A 14,851-nucleotide genomic window follows, 5' to 3' on the forward strand; every position below is an offset into this window, starting at 1 on the left:
TCAATTGAGAAAAAACCTTTTTTGCAACACAGGCGGGAATCGAACCCGCGATGCCAGTTTCACAGTTAGCCATTTGACCAACTGCGCCTGTCTAATCTGATAAGTAGGCAATTTATTTTAGTAAATACTCGTAAAACACTATTCTCACTCCTCCCGTTTAAAAGTAAATATGTTTGCATTTTCTTTAAAGCCTTTCTTTATTCACCTTTTAGTAGATGGTGTACCACACTGAAATAAATCATGAAATTGAGAATTTTCAAAATAGCGCCTAAATTTTTAACTCAAATATGAGCTTCTTGAAATCGTAAGTACCAATTATTTTTAATTTTTTTCATGAGTTTCTTTTGTTGATAAATTGCTTTACAAATACACAAGTTAATTGTGTAGAAAAATAAAACTGTAAAGCTGTAAAAAAATCGCAAAAGTTTGTTTGACTGCAGGGTCACGTTCGTCTTTTCCACTGCTAAATTATTTATAGGACTTTGAAGATTTTTGTCATTTATTCAAATACAACATTTACAAGTACAGTTTTTTATATGATTTAAAAATAAACCAAGAACTTTAAATTTATATTTGTGGATATCGACAAGTCCTTCAAGCCTTACCTGATACTCTCTCTCCTCCTCGGAGTCGGAATATATCCTATCCATGGGCAGCGGTGGTTTCTCCACGGCGGCAATGGCGGCGGTGGAAGGGGCGGCCACCTTCGGGTCTTCCTCTTCCTCGGGGGACAGGATGGGGGACCCCAGTCGCTCTTGGATGGGAGGGGGTGTTTGAGATTTACCTGAAAATATTGAATTGAGAGGAATAAACAGACTTGAAAAAAATTGCCCAAACATATTATTTACTTACCCTTGTACATTTTTAATATTTATTTTTTTTATTAAAAATAATGTGAGAAACATTTTACATTATTTTCAAACATGCCCTAATAGGTTTCTGGCTCTCCTGGAAATTGTGCTTTTTTATGTAGCGACTATTTTCTTGGATGTGCGATATACAAACCCTCACGCCGTTTCCCATGGGGTTAGGCAGAGAGGATAAAATACCATATCACTCTACCTCTATATTCATACATCTTCTCATGCACGCGCACCGATTATTCTGACTTTTGACATGCCCATCTTCAAGTTTTTCTTGAATTTGGCCACTCTAATTTTTTAGCCTCCTCTTTTACGGTAATAGCTGCTCGATTGTGGAATAATCTGCCCACAAATGTCAGAGATTCTTTATTAACATTTAAATCAGGATTGAAATGTCACTATCTAAATATTTGAGTTTTTCTTTTCTCTTTCTTCTTTCCTTCCTATCCCCTCTCCTCTCTTCATAGAATAGTGTAGATGTTTAGTTTATTTTTGTTGGAAATTTTGGATGAAATGATAAGATTCTGTATTTAAGACCTAGACTGCGTCCATTTACCTTGTACTTATTTTCTCAAGATTAACAGTTTGGGTAGGTAGTAATAAATTGTCTAAAGGCAATATGCCCGCCCTTATATGTATATAAAATGTATATGCATATAAAGTGTTAGATAAATAAATAAATGCCCTTTATATCTCGGTCTTCCTCATTTTCAGAATCCATCAACAATCATATTGCAAATTTTTTAAAGCCGTTTTTCTGCTGTCCATTCGCTCTACATGTCCAAAACAAGACACCGCATATTTGACTTCGTCGATATAATGTTTTACATTTAAAAAAAAATTTTTTGCACCACAACAGGCCAGGAGGCCTAATTACAGTGGTGAATTACATCACGGCTTGAGAAAAATTACATTTTAATTTTTGTGTTCTCACCGGGAATCGAACCCGGAACCTTCCGTGCGTGAGTCAAGCGTCTTGACCACTACACCACGGAGGCCGCCAAATGTTTCAGCCTCACACAATGCACGAATCTCGACACTTGTACACATATTATATTGTGAATACAACTCACTAAGGGGTTTTCTTCTCTCTGGAGGAGCATCAGAATCACTATCAGAAGTTGAGGAGTAAACTTTTCGGGCAGCTTCTCTTCTCTCCTTTGTGGACTTGGTGGGCCTTGGGGGTAATTTCAGCTGTAAAATAAAGTACCATAATCAGTTATACGCTGTTAACCCTTAGAAGTCCTATAGAGGGAGCCACCCGCCCAAAATAAAAATAGCTACAGCTCCTACGGCGGAAGCCACCCCCGCCCAAATGATTTGTCATGTAAAAACTGCAGTACCTTTCTTATTTTTGATAATAAATAAAAATAGATATTTAAATCAAAAGAATAAAATGAATGATCAATAAAAACGGTTGACACTTTCAAACTTTTCGACTTGTAGGTTTATTTTACTAAACCTATAGTCATCGGGTTCTAGGATTAGCAAATGAAAGCTAATACTTATTGTTATTTTATAAATGTATTGCATAAACAAGTATTCATATTTAATACCAGGAAATCTATATAAAACTAGTGAATTTTCTAATTAATACGGAGCCTCTCTGGTTCGGATGGCCTCCATCTAACATGGCTCACCCTCTTCTGAGATGGAGATTGAAATACCGGATGAAATCTTACAAAAATTGACCTTTTGAATACGTATAGTAGACAACGGGGCCTGCATTTAAAAGAGAAATAATAATATAGATGCCACGCGTGACCATTTCGAATGATTGAGCAGTTATTCTCACCTTATCTTCCTCGTCACTGTCTGTGTCGGAGTAGATAGCTGTCGGTATCCTCGGGCGTTGCGCCTCCCGGTTACTCTTGGTCAGTGACACATCGGAGCCGCTGGAGGAACTGCTCTCGCTCGAACTCTCCGAGGAAGAACGGGATGACCTGCGTATTACAAACTGGACAATTAGGCGAAATAATAAATTTTACAAAATTAATAATACTGCAGAACAATTATGTCAAACTTGCGGCTCTTGATGATTATTTGTGCGACTTGACCAGCGAATATAAGGTAAAAATCCACAACTGTTAGTGGCGTGCTTTATTTCATATTACTGTCGGTGTCCTAACTTAAATTAATAAATACGCATGCATAATCCGTGAGGGACGGAAGAGATCTAGTTGCTTGATGTATGTATATATAATGTAGCAGCGAACATCGAGAGACACAAACGGATCCATGACCCTAGACACCCCTTTTAGGACCATCGAATGGCTCCTCCGAGACTGGGATCAAGAAGGAGTTTCCTCAAAGTCACAAATGACTTGTAGAGAGCAACTCTGGATAATGCCATCTAAAAGCACAAACACCACCAACAGATTAGACTTCCCTACGTGGAAGTTCTCAGCAGACTAAGGGTAGGGGTGACTAGGTGCAATTACAATCAACAGAGTAAGGTTTTCTGGAGGGAGATGACACGAGCTGCGATCGTGGAGAGGTGCAGGATGATCCTCATCTGTTGCAGTGTCCACAAATGCAGCTTTGTGAAGAGGATAATTTGAGGATGGCCACGGACAAGGCTTTATCTTTCTCTGCATATTGGAGTGACAAGGTCTGAAGTCCGGACCCGATGAGTAAGTAAGCTTGATTGGGTGTGAGAAAATAATAAAATATTCCTTCCATAGCAAGTGTGCAAACTCAAAAGCTGAGAGTGGGGAAAAAAAATAATGTTTAAGTTTATACGGGTCACAAAAAGAGAAAAGATAAAATTCACCATTTTCATAGAAACATTAATTTATTTCGAAAAGTACTAAATAAAATAAAAAATATATCACTAAAACATAATGCAACTTTACCATGTTGCGTACGACCCGTCTGAAATAAACTTATAGCCGTGAAATTCTTCGTCAGACTTACCTCGAAGAGCTGCTCTTGCTGGAAGATCTTCTTCTAGCGGTGGTGAGGTAGGACCCTCCAGTTCGGTGAGGGCTAGCAAAGGAAAGCCGAGTGGTCTCCTTCTCAGTATCAGAGTTCTGGACTATTTCTTCCTGTTAAAAAAATACAGAATCTTTAAACTACATCAGAAAAATGGATTTAAAAAATAAAAAGAAAAACTTCCTTTAACATAATATTTTCAACGAATATTACGAGTATTTATTTATTTAAATCTTAAAGTAGGGCACACATATCATACATATTGTTATGTGTGTTCTAATAATAACATTGCAAATATATTTAATTTATAAATTGTTTATCACATGTGTCTTGGAAGTTTTGAAGTATGTCTAAACGTTTGTCCACAAAGGCTGGACTTCACTCCGTAAGGAGTTATCAAGATTGACATATTATATAATGGAACATAGGGAGAACATTTTTGAAAAGGGAATTTGTTTGTCGGCTGGTTTGATATTATTTTATTTTTTTAAAACTTGAAATGACCCTATCGTTTTTTATGATTTTGTCAATAGTAGAAGTAGCCAGTGTAAAACTTGACAAGGCCACTCACGTACGCCACGTTTTGGAATATGCCTTTGAAAACCAGAACTGGGAAGAGAAAGGTATAGGTAAGGCGGACGGAACCAAATCAACTAATTTAAAGATAGAAATGCATGGAGAAATATAAGGGAGGCTTATATCCAGCAGTGGATGGAAATGTCTGCATGATGATGAGAAAAAGCTTCCAGAGTGGGATTTGAAACATTAAGACTCATATATGATACGCAGACAAGGAACCTGTAAAAACAATAAAAATCTGTAATCACCTGGTCACTGAGTCTCTTATTTGAAGAATCCTCGTCCATTATCACCGGAGAGGGGATCATTCGTTTCCTCCGGAAGCTCGGCATTTTAGGGATGGTGGCCCTCAAGCCGAGCCCGACTGCCATCCCGTACCCGCCAAGATCCAGCTCCCGGCTCGAGTCCAGGATGGCCTTGAAGGAGTCTATCTTCTCCTCCTTCTTGTTGGAGATGTCCTGCAGCGGGGTAGCCGCATCCCGCTTCTCGTTTTTGACGGACTTGTCTTCGGGCTTCCCGCACACTTGATCGTCCCACCACTTCTCGAAGTGCTTGAAGGCGGTGGTTTCGATCATCTTCTTGTTGAAGTCCTTCTTGAGGATCTGTTTCAGTTCTTCGGTTACTCGCAAAACTACTTCCTTGATTGTTAGATAGTAAGGATCCTCGCGGTGCTGCAAATAAAATAATACAGAATAAACCACCTCTTATCTAATAGCCTGAACTTGAAGGACGTGGACTTGGAGGAGATTTAGCAATAGATTTAATAGCATCTGGCTCTTTACAGACCTAGGCTTTGAGGGCGAGAATCAACTTACGGGGATCCATCACAATAGATCTACACAGGTAACAACAGAGCTTGTTTAGTACTGAGCCTCATCCTAAGGAGAATAGAATGTACGTTCATGTGATTACAAGTTAATCTTCCATTACAATCTCTTTTCTTTTTTTAAACACAACATTATTTTACAAGTCGATTTCAATCAAAGAAAGATTCTTACAACAGGTGCATAGGGCATGTGGCCTCCGTAGTGCGGGACTGTGGTGGGAAGGGCGTACGGCCGCGGGTGGTCGCTCATGGGAGGCGGGTACAGTGCTCCGGCCGAGTACATGTGTCCTGCATACCCAGCTGGGTAGCCCGCTACGAGGAAAAAATTAAAATAGATATTGTTATTCAATTTTTACAAGATGTTAGTCCCCAAAATAAATTTACTGAATCAAAATATCAACACTATAGTTCCTCACATAACAGGAGTCGTTTTTGCATTGGCAATTTTTGGATAGGGGACTGCAAAGATACATCAATTGCAACATATCTCGATCATTAATTTGTTACATGGGTGATCAGCTTATGCTGCCAGTCTAGGGACTATGAAACATAGCGGTTTAAAAACACCTTGAATAAATATTTTGAGTTAACCTTTTAGGGAATCCAACCCGAGACCTTATGCTTGGTGGGCAAACAAGCTAATCCTCACACCAAGAGATGGACATTGTAATGATTAGTTGATTAAGATTTATAAGGACTTAATAGATACTTTATTTTAAATTTAATAGATGCAGTAAAACCTCGTTTTTATGTTTCTCAATTTTACGTTTTCCCGCCGAAATATTTGGGTTCCATTTTTTAAATACATTCTCATTCAAATATGTTTACATTCTCATTCAATGATGTTTATTACGTTTTTCAAAACCCCGTTTAACGTTGAAAATTTTTCAAAACTCATTTGATCTGTCAAAAGGCGCCGAGCCGCGTGCCGCCGCATTTGCTTAAAATTGTAAATAAAATTAAGGTAAAAAAAAAAAATTGTAAATTGCTGTCTCAAACTAAATTCAAAGTAGATGCAAGGTAATTGACCATTATGTTTAAGTGTCTATTTTAACATTTTAGTAAATTGTGACATGCACCGTAAATTGTGACATTTGTTTCACCAAAAACAGGCAAGGAGGCCAACTACAGTGGTAATTACGGCACAGAACATCCAAGCTTGAGATAAACAACATTTTGAATATTGTGTTCTCACTGGAAACCGAACTCAGAACATTCCGTACATCATGTTGTGTCCCACTATATACCGCATTCTACTTCATATTGTGCCCATTATATGTGTTCCACTACATATATATTTTGTCCCAGTTTATATCGTGTTCCACTACATATTGTGTCCAACTAGATACCGTGTTCCACTACATATTGTGTCCCACTATGCATACCGGTTTCCCCTAAATCATGGAAAGTATCAACAGGATCTGCTTCATACCTTGCGGAGGCCAAACTGGGTAGGGGGCAGTGACTGCGCCCAAAGGCTGATAGTGAGGTCCGGCGGGGTGGGGAGGACGCACTGGGAAACCAGGGGGCGGCGCCGCCGTGAAGGGGACAGCCTGTTCCTCTATTTTGGCCTCGGTAGACGACAAGGATGACAGAGACATCTGCAATATTATTGGGTTTTATTAATACACAAAACACTGGGTACCTTTTACCCTACAATGTAAATTGCATATTGACAGTAAAAAAGCGAGTGATGAGACACACCCCAGTGTTGGAACATTATTTTATATTTGTATATAACCACTTACCGACTTTTCTACGTCTACCGGTTTCGAGATGTACCCGTGCATGTTTGTCCTAATCAGTGCATGTGCTTATTAAAATGCATATCATGTTGTTTTATATTTTTGTGCAACAACTATGGTGAAGGTGTATAGTGGATTTTGCATGTTGGTTTAATTGGTATCCTGACGAAGAGACAGGTAAGTCTCGAAAATTAATGCCATTCTTAAATATGATGATTATAATATCAATAAAGACAATAAATTATTAACATTTAATGCATTAACTTTGTCGTCAAGTATTTTTCTGAATGTTATTAAATATTTGTATATAACCACTTACCGACTTTTCTATGTCTACCGGTTTGGAGACGTACTCGTCTCTTCGTCAGGACACCAATTAAACCAACATGCAAAACCCACTATACACCTTCACCATAATTGTTGCACAAAAATATAAAACCAGCATGACATGCATTTTAATAAGTAACCCTTACATGCACTGATTAGTGGGTTTTGCACGTTAGTTTAATTGGTGTCCTGATGAAAAGACAGGTACGTCTCGAAACCGATAGACATAGAAAAGTCGGTAAGTGGTTATATACAAATATTTAATAACATTTAGTAAAATGTTTGATGACAAAGTTAATGCTTTAAATATCAATAATATTAAGTGAACAAATTACGGAAATCGAGTGGAGATAAGTCCGCCTCGTTGTGCAGTGGTTGGCGCACTTGCCTACCATTCTTAAGGTCTCGGGTTCGATTCCCAGGATAGTGGACATGAAATGTTGATTTAAAATCCTTCATCTTTCCCGGACTGACACCAGTTGCTTAATCACAATGACCGCACTTGTCGGTAATTACCGACAGGATAAACATTTTTCATCAGGATTATTATGTTTTTTGATAGTGCCGCACTGTAACCTGCTGCGTGGCAACTCCTAATATTAAATGTCATCATTTAAAATATTTACATTTTGCAACGAGTACAATTACACCTCAGCATATTATTTGGCACCTTTGAATTATTGAAAGATGAAAAATACTTCGTAAAGTAAAATACATTTCAAATATTGTTTGTGCAAAATTTATCATGCGCTATACATATATATATAATTAATGATGTTACATCGTGATCGGTCAGGTTGTTTAAGGACTATTGAACCACGTCGTGAAGTGTAAGACTCATGACCTTATCCTCATGTAACGTAGATCGATACAAGCTGCATTTGGTGCACAAATGCAGTGCCCTATGCACCAATTCATCTTAGAGCGAAGCTGAGGTTTTCCGCCATCAAAAGATTTACCTGATCATCATCCAGATTTCTGTCCTCCATGCCCGTGGCGGTGGAGTCCATGGTGGCGTCCTTGCTGCCGTCGTCCAGGAACTTGATCCGGGGCATGCGGCCCATTCGGGGCGGAGACGAGGTCCTCCTGCGGCCGCCCGTCAGCAGCTCGTCCTCGCTGGACGAGATGTCGGAGCCGAGCTTCTCCGCCATCATCAGGCGCTGCGCCAGGAGCGAAGAGTTGAACTGTTTCTCCTTCTGCCGGGCGAGCGCCATCTACAAAATAATTGCATTGCGAATGATCTGTGTATTGTGTGTGGATAGGATGCTTGAACGTTTCTCTACCGTTACATCGTGGGCATTTTTGAGTTACCTGCTAAAAACACAAATTTGTATCTTCCTCCGTGAATGTTACAAATAAGGAAGTGCCGGATGAATCTCAATCACACGATGAAATCATATTATGATGATTTGAAAGCACGATTTGCCTATTTGTACGCATTCACGAGGAGGATAAAAAAATGTGTTTTTAGTGGGTAACTCACAAATGCTGATTTTGAAGTTACCAAGTTGTAGTAATTACCCCGTGATTGAATATTTGAGTTAAATTTTAATAAATTGTATAAATAACAACAATTTAAAATTCAATTTTAATAAACTGCATCTGAACTGATCCGATAGTGTACTGTCAGTTCCAGGATGCAGAACTAAGTTCGCACAGAGGCACTCTTCACATGTTGGTCCAAGATCCTTCAATTTTCTAACCAAGAAACTACAAAACATCAAATCACTGGTACATTTTAAAGTAGGTTTGAGGTCTTGGATCAGCATGGAAGGAACAGATACACTTAAAAAAAAAAAAAAAAATAAATAAATGCATTCTGCAAATAAATCATGTTTTTGTAATAACAGCATATTATTTAGTTTTTATTTTCTTTTTATTTTCTTTTTTTTCATGTTCATGTCATACCATATACATATATATGCTTTTAACTTTTTATTAATTAAAAAAGGAATATATTATTGTTATCAAAAATATTTTTCACTTTGTGGTATGACATTTTACACTTATTTGTTTATAAATTTGTATAAACCACTTTAATTTTTTTAATTACACTTCGACCGGTTTCGAGGTTACTACCTCATCTTCAGGAATTTAACTAACTTATAATAACACGCGTTGCTATTAATATAATAAAATATTGTATGAAAGAGACAGAAAATTGAAAGAAAGGTAAATTTAAAGTTAGAATCAAAGAACATATAAGATGTCTGAGTAATAATAATTTTTTAGAATTCGCAAATCATCTTATATCCGAAAACCATGAATTTAATCAAGAAACGGGTGTAGAAATTTTGCATGTCAATAAAAATGGTTTTCGTTTAGATAATTTAGAACGATTAGAAATTAGTAAAGCCATTAATCAAAAACTTCAAATAATAAATAATCAATTAAATTTAATTTCGAGTCCTCTTTTAAAACTATTCCCGTTATGATTTATTTTATCTTCTTTCTCTCTCTTTCATACAAAATTTTATTATATAAATAGCAATGCATGTAATTATAAGTTAGTTAAATCCCCGACGATGAGGTAGTAACCTCGAAACCGGTTGAAGTGTAATTAAAAAAATTAAAGTGGTTTATACAAATTTATAAACAAATAAGTGAAAAAAGGAATGGCCCACGCTCAGACGCTGAAGTCTTTGTGGGCATTTTTTCCAATTCATGTAATAGCTTAATTTTAAGATGCATTTTTGTAATTATATCTCTTTGTAAATAATATGTGTATGGAAAAATAAACAAATAAAAATATTAAAAAATTATAAATTAATTTTGGTCTATTTAACATTTTAAATTTTTGTTTTGTTTAGTGATATTATTTTTTATGAAATGTGTATATATTGTTATATATTTTACTGTTTGTGAACTGAAAATAAATAAATTTTGAAAAAATATATATGAAAGGCACACAGCAAAAATTGACTCATTGCAATTTTGTTTGTTTTTTGATATATTAATGGTATTTTTTTTCTAAATAAGAACTATAGAAGGATACTTTAAAAACCGCGAAAATTGAGCCTCTTGCCTCTTAAATTGTAGAAAAAAAATATGGGTTTTTAACAAAAACTGGCTCATTGTATGAGAAATCGCACATACAATGGGAACAGTGCATCGCATCACCTACTTGACAAAAACCAACTGTTTGTAAATGTTTTTATTCTTGTTTTTGATCTTCTGCAAAAACGATTATTTGTCGATGATGAGCTTGTTATTGCAATAAATAATAATAATAATAAAGCTCTGTAAATGCCTATACTTCTACATTACCTTCTATAAAATGTTCTTCATCTCTGTTGTAATGTATTAATAAGTTCTAAAAATGCATAAAATATTGTTGATAAGACCAGCTGGTCCAAGAAGAATACAAATTAAAAAATATTTCCAGGCGCTGCCTAGTATTTCGGTGAGATAATTCGGTCAGAATGTCACCCGTATCAACAAAGGTTTCAGCTCTTCAACTTCACAAAGATCAACAGATGGAAGAATTTAAGAATTACAGATGTTCAAACATAGGTAGAATGGTGAATGTTACACAGTTTGTAAAGTGGCAACTTAAACCAGCGAATGACAGGTCATAAACCCTGTAAATGCCTAGACTTCTATAAAATATTCTTCAATTCTTTATTATTTTTTTCAATTTTTATTTTGAATCTTGACAAAGGGCACACATGGGCTTTAATAATAACAAAATTGTAATATAATATATTAAAATAAATGGTTCCTCACTTGATGTACCGTCTTCTGGTGGCACTCCTGATAGATCTCCAGGCTGAGGAAGGGGGAAGGAGGGGTGGAGAGGCACTGCTCCGGCTCAGGAGTGACGGAAGTCGACCTCGCCACCATCTTCCAGTCCTCTAAAATTAACAATCGTATTATTAACGTGATTAATTCCTGCCTCGATACAAACGCTCCTAGTGAGAATGAAAAAGATAAATTGATCATCGTAAAATTACTCCCATCCGCACCCGATGGCCCATAGAGCACAGCGTATCTCGGCCAACTGATGCATGAAGATAAAGTGACTCACCTGGAAGAGTGTATTTGTGGTTGGCGGATTCATCATCTTCCTCGGAGCTGAGACCCAACTGTAGGAAAGGGGGAGCCATACCACCTCCACCCCCTCCCTTAAGTAGCATGGCTATTCTGTAAATGCAAGGGACACAATATAAAGGTTTAGATGTGCTTTCCACACTAAATCATTTCAAACAAATTATGCTCAGTTCTCTCCGTTAGTTCGATTTAGGTAATTTATATTTAACCATCTTTTTGATATATTTGATACTTCGCCTGCTTCAATTAAATAAAAAATTATGTCAAATACAATGTAATAAGTTACCAGTTAAATCAATGTTTAAATTAGTCACTCCCTTGCTACTAAATTATTATAGTGATGAAATAACCTAAATAAGCCTTAAGAAATAGACTAAGCCTCTGATCGAATGTCTGTTGTTCTTTTTTCTTAAACACGAATGAATCAATGTACCTGGTGTCTAAGTCCACAATCTTGGATCCATCAGCAGACGTGGAGGTCTCCGCTTTCACGGGTGTTGTGCTCTCTTTCTCCTTCTTGATTTCCATATTCTCTGGTACGCTGACCGGGGGCTCCTTTGTCTTCTTGTCCTTTGGTGATACGTCCTATAGGCGGCAAATATAATATTAATTATCATTGCTGGAAATTCAACAATTCACGACTTTTCAGTAGAGGCAAATACCATTTTAAGTTACTCCACAGTTAAAATGTCATAAAAATTGATTTGGTAATGTGGTAATGTATCCAAAATAAAACAAGTTTATTGGATTGTAATTCTACTTTATTTTTTATAAAATATACAAAGGGTATATTGTGACGCGTTTCGTCTTGTTAGGACATTGTTTTATTTTGGATACATTACCACATTACCAAATTAAATATGGAATTCTCCCAATTATCTGCATACACAATAAATAAAAATTGATGTAAAATTTTCTTTGATAACAAGTTGTCTTCTTTCAAACGATCACTGAATCAAATTCAACTATAAACACCTCTCTCCCGCTTCCACTCCCACCAAGTCTACTATATACCGTTGTGTCTTTCTTCCTTTATAATATTTTCTTATGTATAAATATGTCCTTAAAAATGCCCGTTGGGCATATATATAAATAAATAAAATAAATAAAATAAATTAACATCAGTTTCACCCAGGCTATATCTGTCTTTTCACTACTAATGTCTTTTGGACTGACATTTCTAAACGAGACACAATTTTGACGGCAATAGCCGGCACAGCCGCAAACGTGTTCGCGGTGTCAAAAAATTTCATTATTACATATAAACACTAGACTTTATCAAAGAGATAGAATATTGTAAAGCTATTTATTATTCTCTGGAATAATTTACGGCAGATTTAAATGTTGGTCTCAATTGTATAATACTCACCCTGGACTTGACCTTAGTGCTCTCCTTCTCCTTTTTGGGGGGCTTGGCGTCTGTGTCGGGGGGCGGCGGCTCTTGCGGGGGAGGGGCGGATGGTGGGGCGGAGGGCGGCAGGGGGGCGGGGGCGGGGGTGGGGGGCGCAGAGGGCGTGCCCCACGAGTGGGGAGTGGAGCCGCTCGCAGCATGCGCGCCCTGCAACCGGGTCAGGCCGGGTTAGTCCACACACAAACGCAACCGAATAATGACTGTTAATAGGGATGGGGATAATGTATCGTTCTTCGTGATAAGAAAAATGGATGAAAAAACTGTTACGCGTCATCACTATATTACAAGGTACATTCAGAAAGTGAGTTACGTTTGAATTTTTTGCTGTCACATCTCTGCGGTTGCAGTTTGGCGCATGTGTGGTACTTTCCCTGAACTATTGAGGAGTTGATGGCATTATGAGTTAGCTGACTTTTATGTATGCTTAATGGTGCTTCTTTGAAATGCCAAATAAATAAAAAAATCTTCGCTTGTCTGTAATTCGTTCCCTTAATGCGAATAACATTAAACCAGTCCTTTCCAGGAATTTTCTAAAAATTGCAAGATCACTTCTTCATGAAATAGTTATTAAAATACTGGATTTTTCAGATTGTTTTGTGCCAAAAGCTTTTACTGAGGAACACAAAAATTAAATTGCAGGCGGCACCCTTTTATGAAGAGGAAATATAAAAGCTTGAGCCGGTGAAAAAAATGGTGAGAGTTATGGAGAAAAACACTTAAAGGCCTAAAGTTTTTCTCAAAATCATTTTTTTTCTGAATAGGTGTGGGGGTCAAAGTCCAGTGATCGATGACATACACATATGCCTTATGATTTTACCTGAAATATAGAGCAACGACCCAAGAAGCAACATAGCGTTTTCTGCCGAATAAAATACATTATATTCAGAAAAACCAACAGTATTGTATACAGGACAAAGAAATCAGATGACATATCCAGAGCAATGTCCCGGAGCACATAAACTTCATTCCCAGTCCTCAAGACACGAGGAACAAAGGAACGTGGACTATAAAAGAATTACAGGGCGTGGTAACATCAGTCAGTCAGTTCCAAAATGTAGCCCAAGTCAGTCAGTTCAACTCTTCATTCCGTTACCCTTGCGCTTCAGAGGCAAGTGATGTATCTTATTCGCCATGTAAAAAATATGTGTACCAACACAAAACTTCGTTTCTTCTATCAATCTCCAACTGCGGTAGGAGCTCCAACCCCAACAACAAGAAAAATCCTACGTATGTACTTGTTATCTTGTACCTGTCAATCGGAACATACTTTCTGGATATACCTTGTATTTCAATCTCGATGATTTGTTTGTCAATAGCCCGTGACATGCAACATACTTTTTCAAAAAAGGGAACATACATAAATGTCGTCCATGCAACCATAATAATATGTGGTAATTTATAATTTAATTTAATAAATTAATTTAATTAACTAATTTTTTTCCGTGTATTAGTGGTTGGATACTAATCATCTTGCAAAATATAATTATTTTTCTCATTAACTTAGGTCTTAGAATTTAATGAAGTGTAATGTTATAAGCCCCAAATCATTTAATTAATTAACCAACTTGGTTACAAGGATCACAGAAATAGCGAGAGCTCGGATATAATGAGGAAACCATAGAATTAAGAATAGTCCAGAAGGAGCGTAGAATCATATTCGAATACATCGCACTGTGTCCAATAATTCCCCCACTTAGACACACTTTCGCCGCGCGGATACTTGAAGTCACCGAGTAATATTGCCAGATGGCGAAGAATATAACCATAACACAAATGTAAGGTAAAAAAAACAATTTGTCAATTTTCCTAAAATTTTACTGTGCACTCGGAAACATTGATTGACACAACATAGTAGATAAGTAAAGGGTCATTTTATAAGAGTAATTTAATTAATGAACTTTGAACTTAAAATATAGAACAAATTTTATTTTACATAAAACGAATATTTTTATATCACGTTAAATAATATTTTATGTTTTAGAGATAATGCCGGCCAAATGTCCACCACGGCGTTGTTTAATCCGAGAGGTCCAATTTTAATTATTTCTCTCATTAGATGAGCAAAGTAGCGAAAAAAATTTAACTACTCCGGCAACACTAACAAAATTTCCATTTT

At 36.8% G+C, this 14,851-nt stretch overlaps 1 protein-coding gene across 1 annotated transcript in view; it reads right to left on the bottom strand.

Moving 5' to 3' along the window:
* LOC148272916 (histone-lysine N-methyltransferase SETD1-like) overlaps nt 1-14,851 on the bottom strand; it is a 32,516-nt gene that overhangs the window by 10,021 nt on the left and 7,644 nt on the right. The window contains exons 7-18 of the mRNA XM_088239401.1: nt 12,694-12,882; nt 11,758-11,909; nt 11,302-11,417; nt 11,001-11,128; nt 8,234-8,488; nt 6,635-6,803; nt 5,375-5,514; nt 4,625-5,047; nt 3,780-3,910; nt 2,659-2,806; nt 1,937-2,057; nt 606-784 (exon numbers count right to left, since the gene is read on the bottom strand). Coding sequence (XP_088095527.1) covers nt 606-784; nt 1,937-2,057; nt 2,659-2,806; nt 3,780-3,910; nt 4,625-5,047; nt 5,375-5,514; nt 6,635-6,803; nt 8,234-8,488; nt 11,001-11,128; nt 11,302-11,417; nt 11,758-11,909; nt 12,694-12,882 — 2,151 coding nt within the window. The remainder of the gene's footprint in view (nt 1-605; nt 785-1,936; nt 2,058-2,658; nt 2,807-3,779; nt 3,911-4,624; nt 5,048-5,374; nt 5,515-6,634; nt 6,804-8,233; nt 8,489-11,000; nt 11,129-11,301; nt 11,418-11,757; nt 11,910-12,693; nt 12,883-14,851) is intronic.

This window comes from Micrasema longulum, unplaced genomic scaffold (genome assembly GCF_059751315.1).
Source record: "Micrasema longulum isolate JH-2025_06_02 unplaced genomic scaffold, ASM5975131v1 h1tg002151l, whole genome shotgun sequence".
Taxonomy (NCBI): domain Eukaryota; kingdom Metazoa; phylum Arthropoda; class Insecta; order Trichoptera; family Brachycentridae; genus Micrasema; species Micrasema longulum.